A 22,182-nucleotide genomic window follows, 5' to 3' on the forward strand; every position below is an offset into this window, starting at 1 on the left:
AAGAAAGAAAGAAAGAAATTATACGTCGTTGCCAAAGATGGCACACGCGCTCGGCTGGGTGCAATAAGGCAATGCAGATAGGCAGCAAGCTAGCTTCCTCTGCCCGCCGTCTCCTCCCTGCCTGTTCACATCACATGCTTGTTCCAGTGATAATAATCTGGTAGTAGTGTGGTGTGACTGACTTATTGAGTGCCGATCCCATTGCAAAGACAGAAAGACAGAAATTAATTGCGCATTGGGAAAGATGGCACACGCGCTCGGCTCGGCTCGGTGCATTCCAGCTTTCCTGCAACCAACCAAGCGATCACATCACATACTTGTTCCCAGACCGCACTGCAACACTCGCTTGTCTCTCTGTCTTCTCTCCCTCCCCGCGTACTACGTCAGAGGCCTCCCGCCTCCCCGCCGGCAAGTCTCGTCTCCTTGCGAAGAAGCATCCCCGTCTCCCCGCCTCTTCTTCTCGACGGTGCTGCTGGAACTAGCTAGCTACTAGTCAAATACTTCTTCTTTCTCTTCCTCCCAGTTGAAATTAAGCTTTCTTTTTGCGGCAGAGGACCATGGACGGCAAGAAGCCCAAGATCCCGGCTGACGTCCGGCGGGCCAGCCAGTGGGCGCTCGTCAACGCCTCCTTCCACCTCTTCTCCTTCTTCGCCGTGCGCCCGTCCGCCGCCTATGCCGTCGCCCGCTACGAGGCCACGTGCAGCGAGGTGCGTGCGTGACCCCTTGCCCCTTGCATACCACACATTCCGAATCTCCGATCGGTTCGGTTCATCTTGCGCCAAGTCTTTACGTACGGTGTTGGTCCTGCAGTGCGTGGCGCTGACGGACAAGCTGAGCGGCCTCTGGCTCGTGATGCTGTGGTGCGCCGCAGCCCAGGCGGCCGCCGCGGGGCTGGCGCTGATGCTCCCGTGCCGCGACAACGCCAACCTCGCGCTCAGGGTCACCATCGTCGGGCACTACATGTACGCCGTCGCCGTCCGCCTCCTCCTCGAAGCCGACCCAGGATTCCTCTTGGGCTGGATCGTCGGCCCCGCGAGCATCGTCGTCTTCGCGGGCGCCGACTTCGTCTGCTTCCGTGACCTCCTCCAGCTGGGAGATGAGGACTGAATGACTGATGAACAGGGTGTTCATCTAGCTGCGCCTGTAGGGGGTCATCTCATGAGAGGAGTCGAGGACTGACTCATCACTGGTGAGTATGTGTCAATCTAGTACGTAGTAGTGGTGTAGTTCATTGTTAATTGGAGCGACATAGAGATCTCCTTAGCTAGTACTACATGGCACTTGATCGACTGTATAGCCTTGGCTGTGGTCGTCTTGATTTGATGCACTTAATTGGAGTAACTTTCCTCTGTAGTAAGTACTATGATGAGACATGCATGAGAGTACGTTATATCCAGCTTCCGGACGGTTAATGTCGGTGAAATTGCTGATGTTTACTTCTACTATATACTAGAAGAACGCCTGTGCGTTGCTACGGGCTATTCGTCATGTAATTTTCAACACCTAAGCCAAACACAAAACCATCCCAGAACGCTTCCTTTTGTTTTTTTGTTCAACCCTACCCTTCTTGCTCGGTTTCCCACTGTAGCGGAACATTTCTCGCTGGAGCCACCTCTTTTAAAACCAGATGACATACACCTCATCTTCATCGTGCATTGCAACATGAATTAAAGTTTTCATATTTGCAATATATAGAGTTGGTTAAACTAACACATACTATTGACATATAACAACAAATAAAGATCACTCTCAAAGATCCATTCAACTTTGCAAATGCACATTCACATTGAAGGCGAGTGACAACCTGAACGTATTCCTAGTTATCAATAAGCAGTACTGCCAATAAGCTCCACCTCCATCACACATACAATTCATTGCTAGAAGGGGTAATTGTTGTTCTTCTCGTCCTCGTCCTTTCCCATATCTTCTACTCCTAATCACTCCGCCAACCATTTTGTTGGTGCCAACCAACACCACGTTAACATCATGTTATTTCCAACACCTGAGCCAAACACAAAACCCATCCCAGTACGCTCCCTTTTGTTTTTTTGTTCGACCCTACCCTTCTCGCTCGGTTTCCCGCTGTAGCGGAACATTTCTCGCTGGAGCCACCTCTTTTAAAACCAGATGACATCCACCTCATCTTCACCGTGCATTGCAACATGAATTAAAATTTTCATATTTGCAATATATAGAGTTGGTTAAACTAACACATGCTATTGACATAGAACAACAAATAAAGATCACTCTCAAAGGTCCATTCAACTTTGCAAATGCACATTGACGTTAAAGGCGAGTGACAACCTGAACGTATTCCTAGTTACCAATAATCTCCACCTCCATCCCACATACCATTCATTGCTAGAAGGGGTAATTGTTGTTCTTCTCGTCCTCATCCTTTCCCACATCTTCTACTCCTAACCACTCCGCCTACCATTTTGTTGGTGCCAACCAACACCACATTAACATCAATACATTCGTCAACGACGCCTTGTCTCCGTCTTTCTCCTTCATTGTCAGTTTTAGTTCTCGTTCCTACTTATTTTCTGTAATACTCTTTTCTTTTTTGTTTATTTTTTGGAACACTCTTTTCTTCTCCAACACTATGGACCACTTGATGGCTTTAGTTTTTTTGTACTTCTTATTCTCCGAACACTCTTTCTTTCTACTATAGCATAAATCACCCGGCCAATGTTGTGTCGTGTTGTCCTCCCTCACGAACGTGTCGACAATGGTCAGCGTGTTGACATCCTTTAGAGCATGGTCGTCATCTATCTTGGTGAACACAAAGACGCCCATGTCGCGAGCGCATGATGGCCGTTGTTCATGTTGGCAAGTGGTGCTCGGCCATGTCGCTGAAAGCCTGCTCATCGTCCATGCCCACGAGCGCTTTCAAAATAATTCGGCGCGATTAACTGCTTGCATGATTAATTAAGTACACAAATAATTAATGGCCTACCTAATTCTCCTACATGCCTAATTAAATGCCAACAAATCAATTAATTATCCGCCTAATTGGAAAAAATCCTACTTCCTCTGTCTAGGTGTATTAGTCATCTAAGGAGGTGCATCGCAACCTAGGCGTGTAGAGATTGGGCTAGGAGGAGAATTGAACCGCAGATGAGGCCAATCACATTGCTCTTTTTCCAACTGAAAACATGCTATTAATTGGGAAGATTAAAGCCCTGGTGATTCGGCTGATGCATGCAGCCTATGGTCGCTTCAAATCCCAATCAGCACACCACACAAATGGCATGCATTGGTCGCTGTAATTAACACATGCAACTAGTATTAGTGCTGGGCGCCTTAGCTTTTTGGGAAAAAAATATTTTCGTTAGATGCCCAATACACCGGGATGGAGGGAGTACCTCTAATTATCTGTAGGCATAATTAATTGTCTACTAATTAATTGCAGACTTATCCTTAACTAATTCCATCTTCTCTTACTCTTCACTCTTATCTTCCTGAACTCCATGTTGCAATTCACATATAATCAGCACCGGCACACGCCACCACAACCTCACATCGTGCCGTCATCACCGAGCTCCCCAACCTGCTCGCCACCTGCCGCTACTCCGTGTCCCTATGAGCCCGTGGACTGCCCCCCTCTCTGCACGCCTGCCGCTGCTCTGCTTCCTCACCCATTATCCGCCTCCCTATGAGCCTCCGACTGCTCCCCTCACTCCATGCCTGCCGCTGCTCTGCTTCCTCACCCATGATCCCTCTCTCATGCCATAACAGATGAAATATATACATGATGGGTTTCAGCTACAAGCACGGAATGTGGATCAATTACAGCAATCAATCAGCAACTTACTTATGTTTTCAGAGAGGGCGCCTATTTTTTGTATGAGTTATATCATCAAATCAAACTTTACTGTTTGTCCATTTCTGGTAATTATACCCATCTTTTGTCTGATGTTTTAGAATGCTCACAGTCCAAGTTTTAAAAGTGACCATCAATATATTCAAAAATGTATGGACTTTCCATGTGAAAACTGAATACTATATATAAAAGAGTACCAAGACTATCCACTCAGATTTCCACTGTTGGTCGCATTGTGGTACTTTCCAATAAATTGTTGCTCCAATCCTTTTATTTTATGAACACGTGCTCATCAATTCTTAAAAGAATTACCACTAATAGTTTAAAACTGTATACATTGCGAAAACTAATAACTACTACCTCCATCTCTATTTACATGGCGCCCTTGGGTTTTGTGTTTGAACATTGACCAATAATAGATGATTCACATGTCAGAAATTCAATGGTATAACTTTTATGAACTAACCCACGTTTAGTTAGTCAAAAGTTGAACGCCAAAATATGTGGGGGCATGTAAACAAAGGAAAAAGGTGTGGATTTAATGGTGGAAAAAAGTCAAGCTTGCAAGAGACTTACTGTCCATAACCTTCATTGAATCAGGCGAATCTATACTCCAAGCCAAACATAAAATGTTTGCATAGAGTAGTGCCACACCAACAGGTAATCTTACGATTATTTCGTAATTAAATTACGTTTGCAATTTAAATAGTTACAACCCTATAGGTTCATTATGTAAAATTTGGCATAAGAAAATAAAAATATAGGTCATAAGACAAGAAAATTTGCACTTTATGTGTATTTTACACTATGTTTTTACGTTTGTAATATAACATAAAATATTTTTTACAACGATTATATATTTTCTTACGGTCTCTTTTTACGTCGGAAATAAGATAAAATTTACGGAACGTAAAAATATGGGGCATTGATGGTAAAATAGAGGGGGGTGAAGAATAACTCTTCCTCACCCAGGGTGACGAATATATATATGTATGTATGTATGTATGTATGTATGTATATATATCAATTGGTCAGCTGCTAGATGCGAGCATGTGACATTTTTAGTCAGAGTGAGTGACATCGTATCTTTTTTGTAGAGTGTGTCACATCCCAATTTGAATAAACTATAGTCTCGCGTGTAAATCAGTTGTTGGTAAATTATTCTCGAGAAATGACTTGTTAGGGTATGCGATATTATTCACTATATAAAAAAATATGTGACATTTCTCTCATAGCAAACAACTACTTTTTCCAAAAATAATAATCATGTGAGCATAGAATTATGAATGGAATAAGACCCACATCAACATGCAACCATGCATGGAGAAAGAACCACCACAATATTCAACCATGCATTGAAAAATGTTTTTCATTCAACTATTCTACTTATATTCAATAAATATTTTCCTCTACAAAATCAAAGCTAAGTCCAGTAGATTTCATCTCAAAAAAGAACTCCAGTAGGCCTTGCTCCAACTCTATTTGCATGGCATCTTTCTTCTTCAACAAGGACAAAAACATGATCAAGGCATGCAAGATTGAGTTCATTTATAGAAACAAATATGAGGGCTAGTGTTTCATGATGTACTTTCGGGCAGTCTGAGGAAGTACTCAATTAACTCTAAGACTGACAACCATCTAATATGTTACTCAAATACAACGGTGTGCACTATTATTCAGGCCACCCGATATTCAAGTACTAATCGTAGATGAAAAGTTATGATGTCACTAAATCAGGCACTGAAGTGATGGCCAGTTAGCACATACTATCAGATCGATTTACCCCTGCTAAAATAATTACAGTCTAAGTGGCGGACAAAGAAACAATCATATATACTTAGCCTGTAGTTGAATTTGCAGCAGCTGCCCCGAAAGAAGAAAACAGAGCAGCTACATCTATCTCGTGTAAACCATGCTTGTCAATCGAGACACCGTAGCCTCCGACAGAAACACACACAATTGTTCTAACAATTTGTGAGAAGCACAACAAATAATTTAGCCAATGCATAAGGCGGAGCCACTACAAGCAACAATGATCTTGCTCTTACCTCTCTTTCAGAGTCTATTGCAGAATGCCATCATAGCCTCAGCATTGATACACATAACAAATCCAGTCGAGTAGCATCAAGAAAGGAACACGGGCGAGATTGGCAACCCCGTAGTTTCAAGTGCATCATTCTGAAATGCGGACAGAAACACAACGCAACTTGCTATTGCAGTTTCAGGATCGGTCAACATGTATGAAATATGTAAGGAGCAAACAAACTTGTAGAAAGATTAGTAAAACCTGTCACCTGTCCGCACCTTCTTTCTAGTGACGCGGGCAAGCAAGCGACATCAAGGATGCCAGCAAGAGGGAGCAACGAAACACCAGATGTCTCAGCTGAAGTTATTTACGTTCATTCCACTTCGGCATGTGTTCTTTCCTTCATTATGTGTGGATAATATGATTATGCAGTACAAAGAAAAATTATATGCACACAAATCTATTTGGTATCTGCATAAAAAAGACCAAACTGGTTTCTTGCTTCATGTAGAAAAACCATTTTGATCGTTGCCTCTAAAAGGACAGATAACAGAAAAAAGCCCAGATTATGCATCAGAGACAAAATATAGTACCTTGGCCTCTTACAGAACATAGCATCAAGCATTGAGGCAGCCGTATCACCCAGACCATTTTACGAGACTTCGAGGGCGTCAAGGGCGCCGGCCTGTCCTTTATGATTCTGTTTAGCAAGATCTTTTATGATTCTTCCCCATGTTTTTAATCTCAGTTGCATGGGCCACATCAGTTGCAGTTTTTAATCTGACAGAGAACTCAAGAAAAGTTTCATTCAAACCTGCAACATCTGAACTTAGTAACATAGAATTTGAAAATACTATTGCATCTATCGTACATAGATAGGAGGAACGTGAAGGATCATATGATGCTTACCTTCGAGGTTTCTTGAAGGTTGCCATTGGAAACGTAATCGACAATGATCAACCGATCACCACTATACTCAAGAAGCCTACTAAACCTAACCAAATTTAGGTGCTCAAAGCATCGGGTGTCTCTGTCATTCCGGAACTCATGGCCCATCCTCTTCTCATTCATGTTCTGCAATGTAACAGTCACCAAGCTATACAAACTGAAGATAATGCTAATCTATGACCAAACTCAAACCTTGTGACTTTTGTTACTCAGCAAAAAGAAAATTATTACCAGGGTTGACTGTTTCAGCAAATATTACACAAAATGGTACTCCTGGAAAGTTCTCCCCACAAAATTTCAATGCAATTGAGTTCAAAATACATAGTCAAATTAAGATCATACGCGCTGACCAGCTACGTTTGAGGAATAGTACATTATGACACGACAAAATTATAAAATACAAATTCATCTAGGATGAAAGGGCACACAAACCATTGGAGAAAAGACATGGAAGGCGTGTCCGCAGTCATTTAAGTTCCAACATGCCAAATCAATGTCACACATTTGATCAGACAACTCACGTGCATGGTCTATTCCTCCAGACTGATTCTGATTGCCATTAATTATTCTTCTCTACGGAGTATGCCCGTCCAGCACGTGATGCTCGGATTATTTGGGCAGTCGTGGTGGACAAGTCGATTGCTGCCTTGGCGGCCCGTCGTGGTGACGTCCAGCTATTGCCCCGTGGTGATGCGGATAGTACCAAATCTGAAGCAACAAGCATCCAGGCTTCCAAAAATCCAGCGTGAGTATTGGGTGTGGGACGACAGCATCGTGCATGCGTACGAGCGAGGCCTCCTGCCCTCAAGCGATAATCTCTTAGGAGATTACTGGCTCCATGCACGTGATCGGCCTAGGCCTTGCTCGTGTTTGGAGTCTCGCAGGCCAGACATCTGGCGAGCGGGCAGGGGTGGTTCTGATCTTCTGTGGCCACGGGTGTGTACTATGTATACTTGAGGTTGAGAGTTTCTTGGCACAAAAGATCAGACTACTGACACCAAGGGATACAAGAGCTTGCATGGCGCTGTTCCTCTCGGGCGTGTTTGATTGCCAGCTACAGTAGCCACATTGCATATACTTCTCCGCTCAGCCCGGCTCTCGAAAACAGCCTCATATGTGACATCTGCAACTTGTTTGTTTGCCTGCATACGGACTGCCTGCATCAGTGGATCAACTTTGGCATGTTGTTTGGTTGCCTGCATTGTCTCGGCGCATACAACTACATGCTGTTTGGTTGTCCGCATGAGGTATGATTAAGAGCTAGCACTTGCACTTAGCACACAGGGTTAAGAGCTATAGCAGAGGAAGGCGGAGAAGAAACGCAGTGTGCGCCCGACCATGGCGACTGCGGTGGATAGTGGCCGTGGCGCCGTGTCCGACATGACGAGCATAGAGTCGTAGACGAGTGACCTTGTCGGCGGCACGGGGAGCGACACCGTCGGCGAACTAGTTGCGGTGCTCGCGCAAAGACATTTGACAGAGGAGGGGAATATAGTGCCCGCGTCATGGTATCGTCAGTGCAGTGGACGAGAGAGGAGGCCGAGATGATCGACACCGGAAATGACTTGAGTGTAGTAGGGCGAGAGAGAGGAGGCCAAGATGTTCGACCCCATCGGCAGCGCGGCGAACTGCACTGTGCACGGAGGCAGAGGACACAAGAAGAGTAGGTCGAGATGAGCGACGCCGGAAACGACTCTAGTGTAGTAGGACGTGGGCAAGGAGATCAAGGGGAAGGGCTTCGGCGTCGAGAGGGACGAATAGGAGGGCTCTGGGCAGAGGACAGAGGAGCTCGACATGGCGGCATCAGTGTAGTAGACTGTTGCTCAAAGAGAGATGAAGCTACGATCGTCGAAACTAAAAATTTACAACACGAATGTTGTGAGGAACTGCGACAAATCTGACAAAATTCGTCCAGAATAGTTTCGAACGAAAAGACGAAATTAAGAACTTACGACCGACGAAATTATGAACCGATCGCCTGAATGGAACCGTAGCATCGAGGTGCATCTTTTTCGTGTAGAGCTTACCTCGAACCAAAGCACCGTTGTGTGGATCAGAGGGAGGAGATTAGATAGGAGCTTACCGAGGGTTGAAGAAGACCTCACGTAATCACCTCGCATCCCTTGCCCTCGGCTCGGCCTGGCTCGCGAGAAACTGCCGATTCTAGCATTTCCAGCAAGCCAGGCTCTGGGCTGCTTTTAGAAGCGTGCGATGCAGGCCCAATAGTGAAACCAGGCAAACAAACAGACCTCATGCTTCCCACGCGGGCTTGGTTTGGCTCTATGCACGCAACCAAACACGCCCCTCGTGACCTGCCTGCCTACATGTGAAGAGACAAAGACAAGGAATAAGTAAAGAGCTACCCTGTGGATAAAACTCACCCCTATATCCCGCATGCTGGAAAAGAGATTCTGAAGAGAGAGATATGAGAGAGAGAGAGAGATTTTTTGTGACACGGAGAAGAAATGGCAACTCTCTCTCGTTTTTTCTTTTTTGCGAATAACTCTCTCTCGTTGTGTGAGAGAAAAGATAGAGAAAAAAACTGACATGTTCCATGAGATGCGGTGAGAGTCCTGGGAGGAGTAGAGATTGGAGAGAGAGAAAATGCAGTGTTTTTTATGGGTGCGTGCTTTTCTTTCCTCGTCCAGAACATCATGACAAGTTCATGAGTGCAGAGGTTTACATAACCTGACTAATAGTAAATTGCATTTGCACAATTCTAGAAAAATAACTCGATCATTAAAAACTAGAAAACTAGTTGCATTTTTATTCCCGCTTCGGTACAATCCCACACAAAACATATAAAGGGCAATATAGACTTTTGACATGGTATACCCACTTTATACTTGTATGTGCTCTGCATACCCCTGACTGGGCCGGCCCAAGAAATTGCTAAAAAAAAGAATTAAGAGCAACCTCACATGGATTCAAACTCTACACCTCCACCTTAGAAAGAGCAGCTACTTTCCAGTCACCCTCGGACACGTTAGTTGCTAATAAAGAGTGTGCCACTTTAAGAACTAACTACAACACAGAATCCTGGCAGTTTTTGGATTTTTTATCTTTTCTAGGAAATTGTGAATATTTTTTTAAAAAGCGAGTAATGTTTGAAAATCCAGCAATTGTTTCAACAACTCTAACAAACTTTGAAAATTAAAAAAAGTTTGAAACCTTGCCTTTTTTGACAGGAAACATTTTTTAAAATCCTAAATATTATATGAAAAAACGCGTACATTTTTGGAACTTAGAGAAGAAAACTTGTTAATGGGAACATATTGGAAATTCTGAACAATTTCTCAAAGGCGCGAACATTCTAAGTAATTTCCAAACATTTTTTTGATTTTCAGGAAAATATGGAAACAGGAACATTTTTAACATTCTGAACAGTTTTCAAAAAACAATAACCTTTTCGGAAATTCTCGTATATTTTTGGAATTTACTCAAAAATATGAAAACAAGAGAATTTTTTGAATTTTCTAAAAAACTCAAACTTTTTGGGAAACCGCAAACAAGTTTTAAAAACCCGAACATTTTTTGAAAGTTCCAAACATTATGGGAAAACATGAACGTTATTAGAGTTTTGAGAAAAGATTGTATGCGGCAAGAATTTTAACATTCATAACAATTTCTAGAAAAAGAACATTTTTTGAAAATCCTGTACATTTTCTGAATTTATAGAAACAATTGAAAACGAACACTTTTTTAAAACTCTGAAAAACTTTTAAAAATCATGAACAAAATTTGAATTTTCCAACAAAAAACATTGAAATCACAAACATTTTTCAAAAAGGTATATAAATTTGAAAAGAAAACAAGAAACGAAAAAGGAAACATGAAAGCAATGAAAAAGTCAGAAGGGTTGTATGAGAGCACATTTTTTCGGCATCGTCAAATAACCTCAATTTTTTTGTGAGCGTATATGACCAATGCAAGGAACCATGCCAAGTTATTTGAGCTTTCGACATTTTTTGCATTTTCTGGAGTTTTCTGAGTGAACAATGCCCGATAAATGGCCAGACGTGACACAACTTGCATACGATGCTAGAAACTTTCAAATCTGACATGGATGACTTCCATGAGCATGCCCACCTGCTGGCAAAAGTTAGGTCATTTCATGCATGTCCAAAAATAAAGCATATTCAACAGATATTGTTCAGGCAGGCGAGAAGGGTCCGTATGAGAGTACAGGGACATTTTGTGAAATTCCAGATCATTTTTTAAATTTGTATTGAAAAAAGAATCTTGTAGTCTAAAGAAAATTTCAAATTTTTGAACAGGTTTAAAAAAAAGTTCAAGAAGGAGAAAATCAATTAACGAAAAAGAGAAGAATAATGAAAATTTAGAGAAGAAAAAAGTACTTAGGCCCTAGAACATAAAAAAATTCAAAAAAAATTCGCAAATATGAAAAAATGCTGGCAAATTTGAAAATGTTCACATCTTCACCATGTGCATGCCCACCAGTTGACCAAAGTTGATGCTCTTTTTTGAATGTCCAAAAAAATAGCATGTGCAAGCTAGGGTGTCTAGATAGGTGAGAAGGCTCCGCTGAGAGCACGTTGTTTATCAACATCCGTTAAATGACCTCAATTTTTTCATTGACTTGTATGACCAAATTAAATGAAGGCACCATGCCAAGTTGTTTTGGTTTTCTACAAATTTTGCAATTTCTGGAGTTTCCTTAGTAAAAAAGAGGGCGATAGATGGCCGGATGTGACGCAACTTGCATATGGTGTCGAAAATAATTCAAACATGACATGGATGCCTATCATGAGCATGCCCACCATCAAGACATAAAAGTGGTGAGGTATCAAAAGTCTACATGCTTTATCTTGACCCTTGTCATCTATCTGAAAAAACGTGGCAAAAGAAGAAGAAAAAGGTGATGTCCATTATCCGCATGCCACCATCAAGACATAAAATGGTGAGGTACTGAGGTATACATCATGTGCTTCCCAACAACGCAAATTTTCAAGCCATTATCTTGAGTGAGCTTAACTTTCTCTCTTTCCGCAACTTCTTCTAATTTCGAGGTGTGGACAACAAGTTATTCTCTAATTTCAAGATGTGGGCAACAAACCTAAGACATTATTTACTTTGTCAGGAAGAAAGTAGATCATCTACAACAATTAGATTTTCGCTAAAAGCAACAATTCAGATGTTGTTGGACCACCAGAGCCTACATTACCAGCTAGTTGCTTTAGCAAAATGAGATACATGGTCATCCTAATCTATTATGAACACACGGGAAATCGGCGAACTAAAAGTCTGAACCTCTCAATACATGAAACATGTTTCAGCATCCAACAAAACAGATGAAAATCATATCGAACCAATCGCTCACATGCTCACTTTTCAAATGTACATACACAAGAATATTTTTTTGCTACAGCTGACAAATCTTGTTTAGTGTCAACCTGACATTCAGAGAACGTATGGCATAGTGAAATCTTAGTAAAGTTTTTCCATCAAATAAAAGTCTTCTTCACCACAATTTTGATGGGAACTCATATGCACAAAGTTCTAAATAAACTTTAGAACCGATCAAAAGGAATTCTAGCTTCGGAAATCAAGTGAACATTGTTTCTTTGAAGGGGATAACAAGTTAACAACACTTAACCAATATAATATGCTAGATGTGCACGTGCCCCTTCAATGTATCCGCCTCCCCGATAGTTGATGGACGAGGTGAACTCGACATTCCCCAAGCTCGCAATGAGGATGTACATGTGTCCCATTGCTGCTCTCTCTACCTCTCAGATAACGAGCTACCAGTGGTTGTTGTAGTCGGACTGATTACCCACCATGAGCACCGGCCACTAAGAGCACGACGTCGAGAGGTGCAAGCTCAACGCACTCCCTTTCTTGCGTCCATAGCTCGATGCCACTAGAAGGAAGTCAACTAATGCACCATCGAAGTTCGCCCTGCATCCAAGCCCCGCCGCAAATCAGAACCACCCGACAGCGCCGATTGTCCTTAGGGGTAGTTGTGCCTGACTGCGGGATGCCGCCATTGAGCCATCAACTGTTGGAATTTTGCTAGTAGGCCTTTGGCCCAAAGCCCAACTAAAATTTTGAAATTCTCTTGGCCCATTCATGCACACATGTGAGTGGAGTGAGTGAGGCTAAAGTTTAGTCCCATCCCAAAAGTTGAGAGAGAGTTGCACATCTTTATAAGGTGAGCTCTTCTACCACTTGTATGAGCATGAGAAGAGGAGACCTACACGCTCGCTCCTCCTCCTCGCTCGCCTCGCCATGCCGCGCCGCGGGTTGCGGGATTGAGCCGAGCCGAGGACAGGGCTATGCACGTTGTCTATATTTTTGCTGCATGGGAAAATTAATGAGTCATTAATTAATAATTAACGGACGCGTTAATTACTGAACCGTTTCCGATTCTTTTGGATCGTGATGACTCGGACGTGGGGTTTACTCCCACGACCTACCCGGCCCGCACTATATAGTCAGGCAGACGTCTACCCTATCCGCTGCCGCTTCGTATGGTTTCTCACCACCGTTCCAGATCATTGCACCGCCAAGCAAGTCTTCTCCATCCCTCCTTACGGCGTGCACCGCGAGAAGGGACAGCAGACCAAGTTTGGTGCCTCGGACGCCGGCAGCGAGTTGTACGTCATAGAGCAATTCTATGACTACAAGATGACTGATGAGCGCCCTGTTGTATAGCAGGCTCATGAGATACAGTCGCTCGCAAAAGAACTTGAGTACTTCAAGTGTGTGTTGCCGGAGGCATCATTGCCAAGCTTCCACCTTCGTGGAACAATTTTGCTACTTCCCTGAAACACAAGAGATAGGAGTTTTCCGTTGCGGATCTCATTGATACTCTTGATGTTGAAGAGAAGGCGAGAGCAAAGGACACACGTGCTCGAGTTGCTGAGGGGGGTTCTAGTGCCCACATGGTACAGAAGAACTCCCAGCCCAACAAGTTCAAAAACAATAAGAACAAAACTCAGGGCAAAGGCAAGTTTGATACAAAGAACAAGCCATCACATTCTACCAACTTTAAGAAGAATTCTCATAAGAAGGGGAAGGGACTTTGCCATGTCTGCGGTGATCCTAATCACTGGGCTCCGAAGTGTCCTAACCGCTTTGAGAAGCGCGAACATGAGAAGAGCGGCAAGTCCGCTAATGTTGTCATCGGTGATACTGATATGAAGGAATCAGGGTACGGTATTTTTCCTACCATCCTTTCAGCATTTCAATCCCCTAATTGGTTAATTGACACCGGTGCCAATGTACATGTTTGTGCTGACGCCTCCATGTTTTCTTCTTACCAGGCAACAGGGACTTCACCCGTGCTGATGGGGAACGGGTCACATGCCATCGTTCGAGGTGTTGGTACGGTCGATCTGAAGTTTACTTCGGGGAAGACTGTGCGTCTGAAGAACGTTCATCATGTGCCGTCCATCAATAAAAATCTCGTTAGCGGTTTCCGTTTATGTCGAGATGCTTTTAAGTTGGTTTTCGAATCCAATAAAGTTGTAATTTCTAAGTGTGGACAATTTGTTGGAAAAGGCTATGAGTGTTGAGGCTTGTTCCGCCTATCTTTGTCAGATATTTGCACTAAAGTTATTAATAATGTTTGCCACAATAATGAGTCTAATATTTGGCATTCACGACTCGGTCATATTAACTTTGGTTGCATGACGCGGTTAGCCAATATGAATTTAATTCCGAAAATCTCTACTGTTAAAGGCTCCAAGTGCCAAGTATGTGTGCAAGCTAAGCAACCTCACAAGTCCCATAAGACTGCAGAGGCAAGAAACTTGGCGCCACTAGAGTTTATACATTTTGATCTTTGTGAGATAAATGGCGTGTTGACAAAAGGTGGAAAGAGATACTTCATGACGTTGATTGATGACTCCACTAGATATGGTTATGTGTATCTTCTGAAATCAAAAGATGAGGCTTTGACTTTTTTTAAAAACTATGAAGCTGAGGCAGAGAACCAACTTGATCGAAAAATTAAACGGCTTAGGTCCGATCGTGGTGGAGAGTATTTTTCCAATGAATTTGATCTGTTTTGTGCGGAACATGGTATAATCCATGAGAGGATGCCTCCCTACTCACCCCAGTCAAATGGGGTAGCCGAAAGAAAGAACCGAACTCTAACTGATATGGTTAACACCATGTTAGACACTTCGGGTCTATCCAAGGAATGGTGGGGGGAGGCGCTAATGACTGCGTGTCATGTCCTAAACCGAGTTCCCACAAAGCATAAGACCATGACTCCATTTGAGGAATGGGAAAGGAAAATGTTGAAACTCTCTTACATACGTACTTGGGGTTGTTTGGCGAAAGTCAATATACCAATTCCCAAGAAGCGCAAGCTTGGACCAAAAACCGTGGATTGTGTTCTTCTGGGCTATGATTTTCATAGCATCGGCTATAGATTTTTGATAATAAAATCTAAGGTATCCGACATGCATGTTAGTACGATTATGGAATCAAATGATGCAACTTTCTTTGAGGACGTATTTCCTATGAAGGATATCTCGAGTTCCTCAAATCAAGAGATACCTACTCCATCTAGTGAGGAATTCACTGTAATTCTTGAACCCACCATTGCGATGGAACACGTTGAGAATCCTGTTGAGGGTAACAATAGAACTCCTGTGAGGAGTAAGAGACAGAGGACTGCAAAGTCTTTTGGTGATGATTTCATTGTGTACCTCGTGGATGACACACCCAGGACTATTTCAGAAGCCTATGCATCTCCTGATGCTGACTGCTGGAAGGAAGTTGTACGTAGCGAGATGGATTCCATCTTAGTTAACGGTACCTGGGAGATCACTGACCGTCCTTATGGGTGCAAACCTGTAGGATGTAAGTGGGTGTTCAAGAAGAAGCTTAGACCTGATGGTACGATTGAAAAGTACAAGGCACGGCTTGTGGCCAAGGGTTATACTTAGAAAGAAGGTGAAGACTTCTTTGATACTTACTCACCCGTGGCTAGACTGACCACAATTCGGGTGCTACTATCACTGGCTGCCTCACATGGTCTTCTCGTTCATCAAATGGACGTTAAGACGACTTTCCTCAATGGAGAGTTGAAGGAGGAAATTTACATGGATCAGCCAGATGGTTTTGTAGTACCTGGTCAGGAAGGAAAGGTGTGCAAGTTACTAAAGTCTTTATATGTCCTTAAACAAGCTCCTAAGGAGTGGCATGAGAAGTTCGAAAGAACATTAACTGCTGCCGGCTTTGTAGTAAACGATGGTGACAAGTGCATGTGCTATCGCTATGGTGGGGCGAAGGAGTTATTCTTTGTCTGTATGTCGACGACATATTGATCTTTGGAACCAAACTTGATTTAATTAAGGAGGTTAAGGATTTCTTATCTCGCTGTTTTGAGATGAAGGATCTAGGAGTAGCTGATATTATATTAAACATCAAGCTGTTGAGAGATGAGAATGGTGGGATCACACTGCTTCAGTCTCATTATGTGGAAAAGGTCTTGAGTCGTTTTGGGTATAGCGACTGCACGCCTTCTCCAACTCCATATGATGCTAGTGTGTTGATTCGAAAGAATCGACGGATTGCTAGAGATCAACTGAGGTATTCTCAGATTATTGGCTCGCTTATGTATTTGGCGAGTGCCATGAGGTCTGACATCTCCTTTGCTGTGAGCAAGCTGAGTCAGTTTGTGTCAAAACCGGGAGATGATCATTGGCATGCGCTTGAGAGAGTTATGCGCTATTTGAAAGGGACCGAGCTATGGGATTCACTACACCGGGTATCCAAGGGTACTAGAGGGTTATAGTGACTCAAACTGGATATCTGATATTGATGAGATTAAGGCCACAAGTGGTTATGTTTTTACACTTGGTGGTGGCGCTGTTTCCTGGAAGTCTTGCAAGCAGACCATCTTAACGAGGTCAACTATGGAAGCAGAACTCACAGCATTAGACACTGCCACTGTTGAAGTAGAGTGGCTTCGTGAACTCTTGATGGACTTACCTATGATTGAAAGACCAATACCCCCTATCCTGATGAACCGTGATAATCAAACTGTGATCGTCAAGATAAACAGTTCTAAGGACAATATGAAGTCCTCAAGGCATGTGAAGAGGAGACTAAAATCTGTCAGAAAATTGAGGAACTCCTGAGTTATTACGTTGGATTATATCCAAACATCAAAAAACTTGGCAGATCCCTACACAAAGGGTCTATCACGTAATGTGATAGATAATGCATCGATGGAGATGGGTTTGAGACCCACCGCATGAGTTGTCCATAGTGGTAACCCACTCTATGTGATCGGAGATCCCGTGAAGTAGAAGTGGGAGACAAGCTGTTGGTCAGCTGGGAGGAGAGTATCCCTATATTAATTATCCCACTCCGTGAAGATGCAATACTCTCCTGATCTGCATGGCAGGTTGATACTTATCTTAATGTGTTCCAAGTGGCTTATTCAGGTAAGCAGAGATGTTGTCCTGCAGAACATCTTCTAAGGAACACACCTATATGAATTTGACTGTTAACATCGCAGTCTATGAGAATTGGGTGTTCTCTAATAAATTCATGAAAAGCCCTGGAGTATGACGTATACGCTCCATCCACGGGGAAGCCTTGCGGCAGCCCAGTATCGATCAAGAATCTGTGTGAAACTACTTTCACAGAAAACTTGTAGTTCAAGGCATAGTCCACTATTCAAGTTGTGATCTAGTGTAGCATAAATTTCTAAGTGGAAGTTCAACTTCACAGGCTTCACTAAGCACCGATATATAAAACAATGTTTTGGAACTAAATGATGAGATGTGCCAATGAGACTTTGTGGGGGATTGTTCGAATTTTGCTAGTAGGCCTTTGGCCCAAAGCCCAACTAAAATTCTAAAATTCTCTTGGCCCATTCATGCACACATGTGAGTGGAGTGAGTGAGGATAAAGTTTAGTCCCACCCCAGAAGTTGAGAGAGAGTTGCACCTCTTTATAAGGTGAGCTCTTCTACCACTTGTATGAGCATGAGAAGAGGAGACCTACACGCTCGCCTCGCCACGCCACGCCTCGTCACGACGCGTCGCGGGTTGCGGAATTGAGCCGAGCCGAGGACAGAGCTATGCACGTTGTCTATATTTTTGCTGCATGGGAAAATTAATGAGTCATTAATTAATAATTAACGGACGCGTTAATTACGGAACCGTTTCCGATTCTTTTGGATCGTGACGACTCGGATGTGGGGTTTACTCCCACGACCTACCCGGCCCGCACTATATAGTCAGGCAGACGTCTACCCTAGCCGTCGCCGCTTCGTATGGTTTCTCACCACCGTTCCAGATCATTGCGCCGCCAAGCAAGTCTTCTTTATTCCTCCTTCCGGCGTGCACCGCGAGAAGGGACAGCAGGCCTCCGGAACCCCGCCTCTCGTGATCCTGTATGGGAGAGGGGCGATCAGCTTTTTGGGGAGCGCACTCGCGCGACTGCTGGCAGCGACGACTTCGCGAACGACGACTTCTTCCCCGACCTCGGCAACCTCGTCCTCGACGACATGGGCGACAACGTCAACGCCGGCGGTGCTGCACCCGCTGCACCGTATGTGATTCTATCATTCCTGTTCGAGATCGTAGTAGAATTTATGCTTCTAGTATGTGCCCTAGATGTCATATGTTCATCTGCTATGCTAGTTCGCATGATTAGTTTAATCTCTGCTGCTGTGGTCATGATTTATCTTCTGTTTATTCGGATTAAATCTCGTAGTAATTTGCTCATATTTTCAGCATCAACAACCTCCATCAGATACGGTGGATCAATGGACATGAGCTGCTTCTGGCACCATGAGAAGGAGGCGCGACTCCGGTGATTGGCCAGGAGGCATGGTTCCCTCCTACACCATGTCTGTTCGTCCTCCGGTGATGTGCCAAAGATCCCTGCATGACTCTCTCTCCGCACCTCTCTTGTTCATTTTGTTTCACAGTGGCGAGGGGCACGTTGCATTTGATATGGTGGTCTCTAGTGGCACCAAGAAGAGGAGCCACTCGCCTGGCTACCGATGAGCACGTACATTCGGTGGATTCATAACGATGAGTTGCTCCATTAGCCTTGATGGCACCACGACAAGGACACACGGCTCAGGCTACTGGCGTGGAGGACGCATGGCTCCGGCGACTGGTGTGGCCGCGTCGACATGCAGCTTTGGCGTTGTCCCTACCTTGCAGCGATGCCGCCCATCGCCAGCCAGGGAAGTCGCCGCCGTTTTTTCCAAATTCCAGATCGACATCGCACACGGTTGGATTTCTTCAACCGTATCCATGAATGAGTACTAAACATTGTGCACTGTTGGATTTTTCCAACCGCACCCTTGAGTGTTTACCATTGCATGCGGTTTTGCGAAGTCGTGTGCGAATGACACCCTTCATTGCACACACGGCTTGGCTGGCTGCTTGCGATGGGCTATTATTTTTGCGTTTGCGACACACCAATCGCAATTGGTGTATATTTTTCATGTTCGTATTTCTAGAAAGCAGAATGATAGTATATATTGCTGATCAACTTTGGAAGCACTACATCTTTATGTGTCCTACATTGATATAACTAGCTTTCAAGCCTAAATGTAACATTGGTGAAATCCACCCCTGGGGATTTGTCAAGGAAAAGAACTGTGATGTCTTGTACAACAAAGCTATCTCGTCGATTCTCCTATAATCGATTAAATTTAGTTCTGACGCTTCTCTCCGTACTGGCTAGTGCTACTACATGTATGCTGCACGCAGCAAGACAAAACAGATACACGTTCGTACCCTCCCTCCATGCATGAACGGCATGGTGGTCTTTGCACGCACAAGGCTTATGGTCGTGGCCAAACCCATGACCGATCAGCGGTTCAGCACTCTGCACTGTACGTCCGTCCAGGTATCCGTCAACACGATGATCTCAACGCCGATCGAGAGGGTCAGCTCAGGTCTCTCCGTCCACACCCAAAAATCCCCCGAAAAAGCCCGACATGTGCCTGAATCTTGATGGCCTAGCCATCTCCAAGTCACATTGATGAAATAATGGCCCACTCCACACCAGAAACAACATGAGTGAGTCAGTGTACGCATAGTATAGATATGAACTGCTGCGAGCAGTTTATTAATTAATTAATTAATTATACTACCGAAGAAGTTGGATATGATTAAGCATATAGTAACTCACGATCCTAGTAGTAACCACAATATAATCCAGGGAGGCTAAATATATAGCCCACTTTAGCTAATTAAGTAGCAACAGCGCATTACTAGATTCATACGATCTCCTGCAGCTAGCTGAAGCAATCGGCTGCCTACTGGCTAGTGCCTACTGCCCTCCCTGCCCCTGCTTCTCAGTCCTACACTACTACTCACCTCCCAGGAGGAGCCCCAGGAAGCTGATGATGTCGCCCGCCGCATAGACCAAGATGCCCACGATGCACAGGATCCAGAAGAAAATGTCTCCTGGGTCGTCGACGAGGAAGATGCCGGCTAAGGCGGCGCACATGCAGTGGCCGACGACGGTGAGCACGAGCGCGAGATAGGAGAGGGCGCGGCCACCTGGAGTGCGGAGCAGCGCATTGTTAGAATAAATCTGAGGCATACCGTTGATCATCCGAGAACCAAGCAATCACACGAGCACGACATCGATATTTGTTAACGAGGTTCACCGATATGGCTACATCTCCGGGGCTTGACTACGGGCGCTCCTCCTCGTGACACCGTCACAATACCGCACACCGGCCACCCGGGTGTCGGCACACGCCGCCGGCTCCCCCTTGCGAGCCTGTGCTATTATGTTGGCATAGGTTACATCGTGTGTCTACCCTGACTATATATGAGAGGCCTAAGATACAAGTGTCCTACTTGAACACGACTTCATATCCTATCTAAACACAATACAATTACAAGTCCAACTGTAACCTACCTCGTACACTATATTCGACACAACTCCAACAAACTTCACCTTGGCGAATATTCTGCACCATCCTGGATTTGTCCATGCGTCAAACTTGCATGTACATCGGACTTGAACTTATCTCATGAGAACCCCTGCTACTCCAAAGACTTCATATGACTCTACCTGCAACTTGTAGTCACTTCTTTTCTTGACCACAGTCAATGCTCGAACGAAATTAAGTTTTCCTTACTCTAGTTTGTGCTCCCAACTTCCAGAGTGCCCGTCAACATCATCACACACCGATCACTGACCTGCGTGAAAGTGAACAACTCACATATTGGGTGTCACACATAAGAGTTACCTGAACTCAACATCACCGCTCCTTCCTTGATTGCCTGTCTGAAACTTGAAAGAACTTCACCGCTACTTGTAGTCATCCCAAGTCAACTTCGCAGATGTCTCACCACATGTATGACCACCAGAGCCCTGGCCCGTCTCCATGTCTGTGCATACCGCACGCCTCGCCGCTATTACTGCGTCGAGCCTTCGCTGTCCTGGTCGAGTCTCAAGGGTCGCGAACCCACACCACTCAACCCCCACTGCAGAGTATCACCGATCATCACCGACCGATGACGAGTTTCACGCTTCCATCAGACCACTGGGCTCCAGTCCGAACTACGTGTTCCTCGCTTTTTCCCCAGCTAAATAGGCTTCGATTCTCTGGATCCTTACACCGTAGCCCCTCAATCCAGCTCCACCTTCAACATGACTCCATGGTAGATGATCAGTCCACCCCGCGCCCCATCGTCTTCAAGCTCTCGTGTGCACCGTCTTGAATCAACCCCGCACCATAGCCTTGTCGAAGCCGCACAAGCCCTCGGGGCCTGCGCCACGTGTTTCCACGCCTCAGAAGTCGGTCACCATCAGCATCACGGTCCTACATCGTCGTCGCCGATCCCACCACCGTCTTCTGTTACAACCGACTCGCGTCGATCCGTTAGACTGACAAGTCTGACCCAGCCGCCCTTATCCGGCTGCAACGACATGCTCGAGGCTCCCAAACCGTTTTCGGCGAATTCCCATCCATCACATGATACTTCCATCTTACTGGCATGACTTCCTGCAACAACGCCTTCAGGCATCCCTGTTGTGCCAACAAATCTTTCATCCTTGTCTGCCATATATAACCCAAAGCTTTCAGTTCCATTGAACTTCTCCACCTCAAACCTGGTACCCGATGGCGCCATGGTTCTTTGTACGACTGACCCTGCGAAAAAATAACCGAGCAGTCTTCTCGTGATCTCCAGGTGCACGAACGGAACCTTCGTGTACTACTAGCGATTCAACTAGCTGGTCTTCACGTGACGGCTCTTCCCTTGGCTCAACTTCCGATGCTAAGCTATTGCTTTGCCTCTGCCCTTGCTTCAGATGTACGTCAATGTATTTGTTTCTGGCCGATCTGATCTGTTGCCTCTCGCCGTGTCATACGTGGACTCGGTCCACTTTTGATCCAAACAAATCT

The 22,182-nt window shown here is 44.5% G+C and overlaps 1 protein-coding gene across 1 annotated transcript; it reads left to right on the forward strand.

The window, feature by feature from the left end:
* Positions 1–279: 279 nt before the first annotated feature.
* Positions 280–1,412, forward strand: LOC125555536. Its single transcript, XM_048718451.1, has 3 exons — positions 280–466; positions 552–707; positions 811–1,412. The coding sequence occupies exons 2-3, from the start codon at positions 558–560 to the stop codon at positions 1,105–1,107; spliced, it is 447 nt and encodes a 148-aa protein (XP_048574408.1). The 5' UTR covers positions 280–466; positions 552–557; the 3' UTR covers positions 1,108–1,412.
* The last annotated feature ends 20,770 nt before the right edge of the window (positions 1,413–22,182 follow it).

The sequence above is a fragment of the Triticum urartu genome, chromosome 5 (genome assembly GCF_003073215.2).
Source record: "Triticum urartu cultivar G1812 chromosome 5, Tu2.1, whole genome shotgun sequence".
NCBI classification, from domain to species: domain Eukaryota; kingdom Viridiplantae; phylum Streptophyta; class Magnoliopsida; order Poales; family Poaceae; genus Triticum; species Triticum urartu.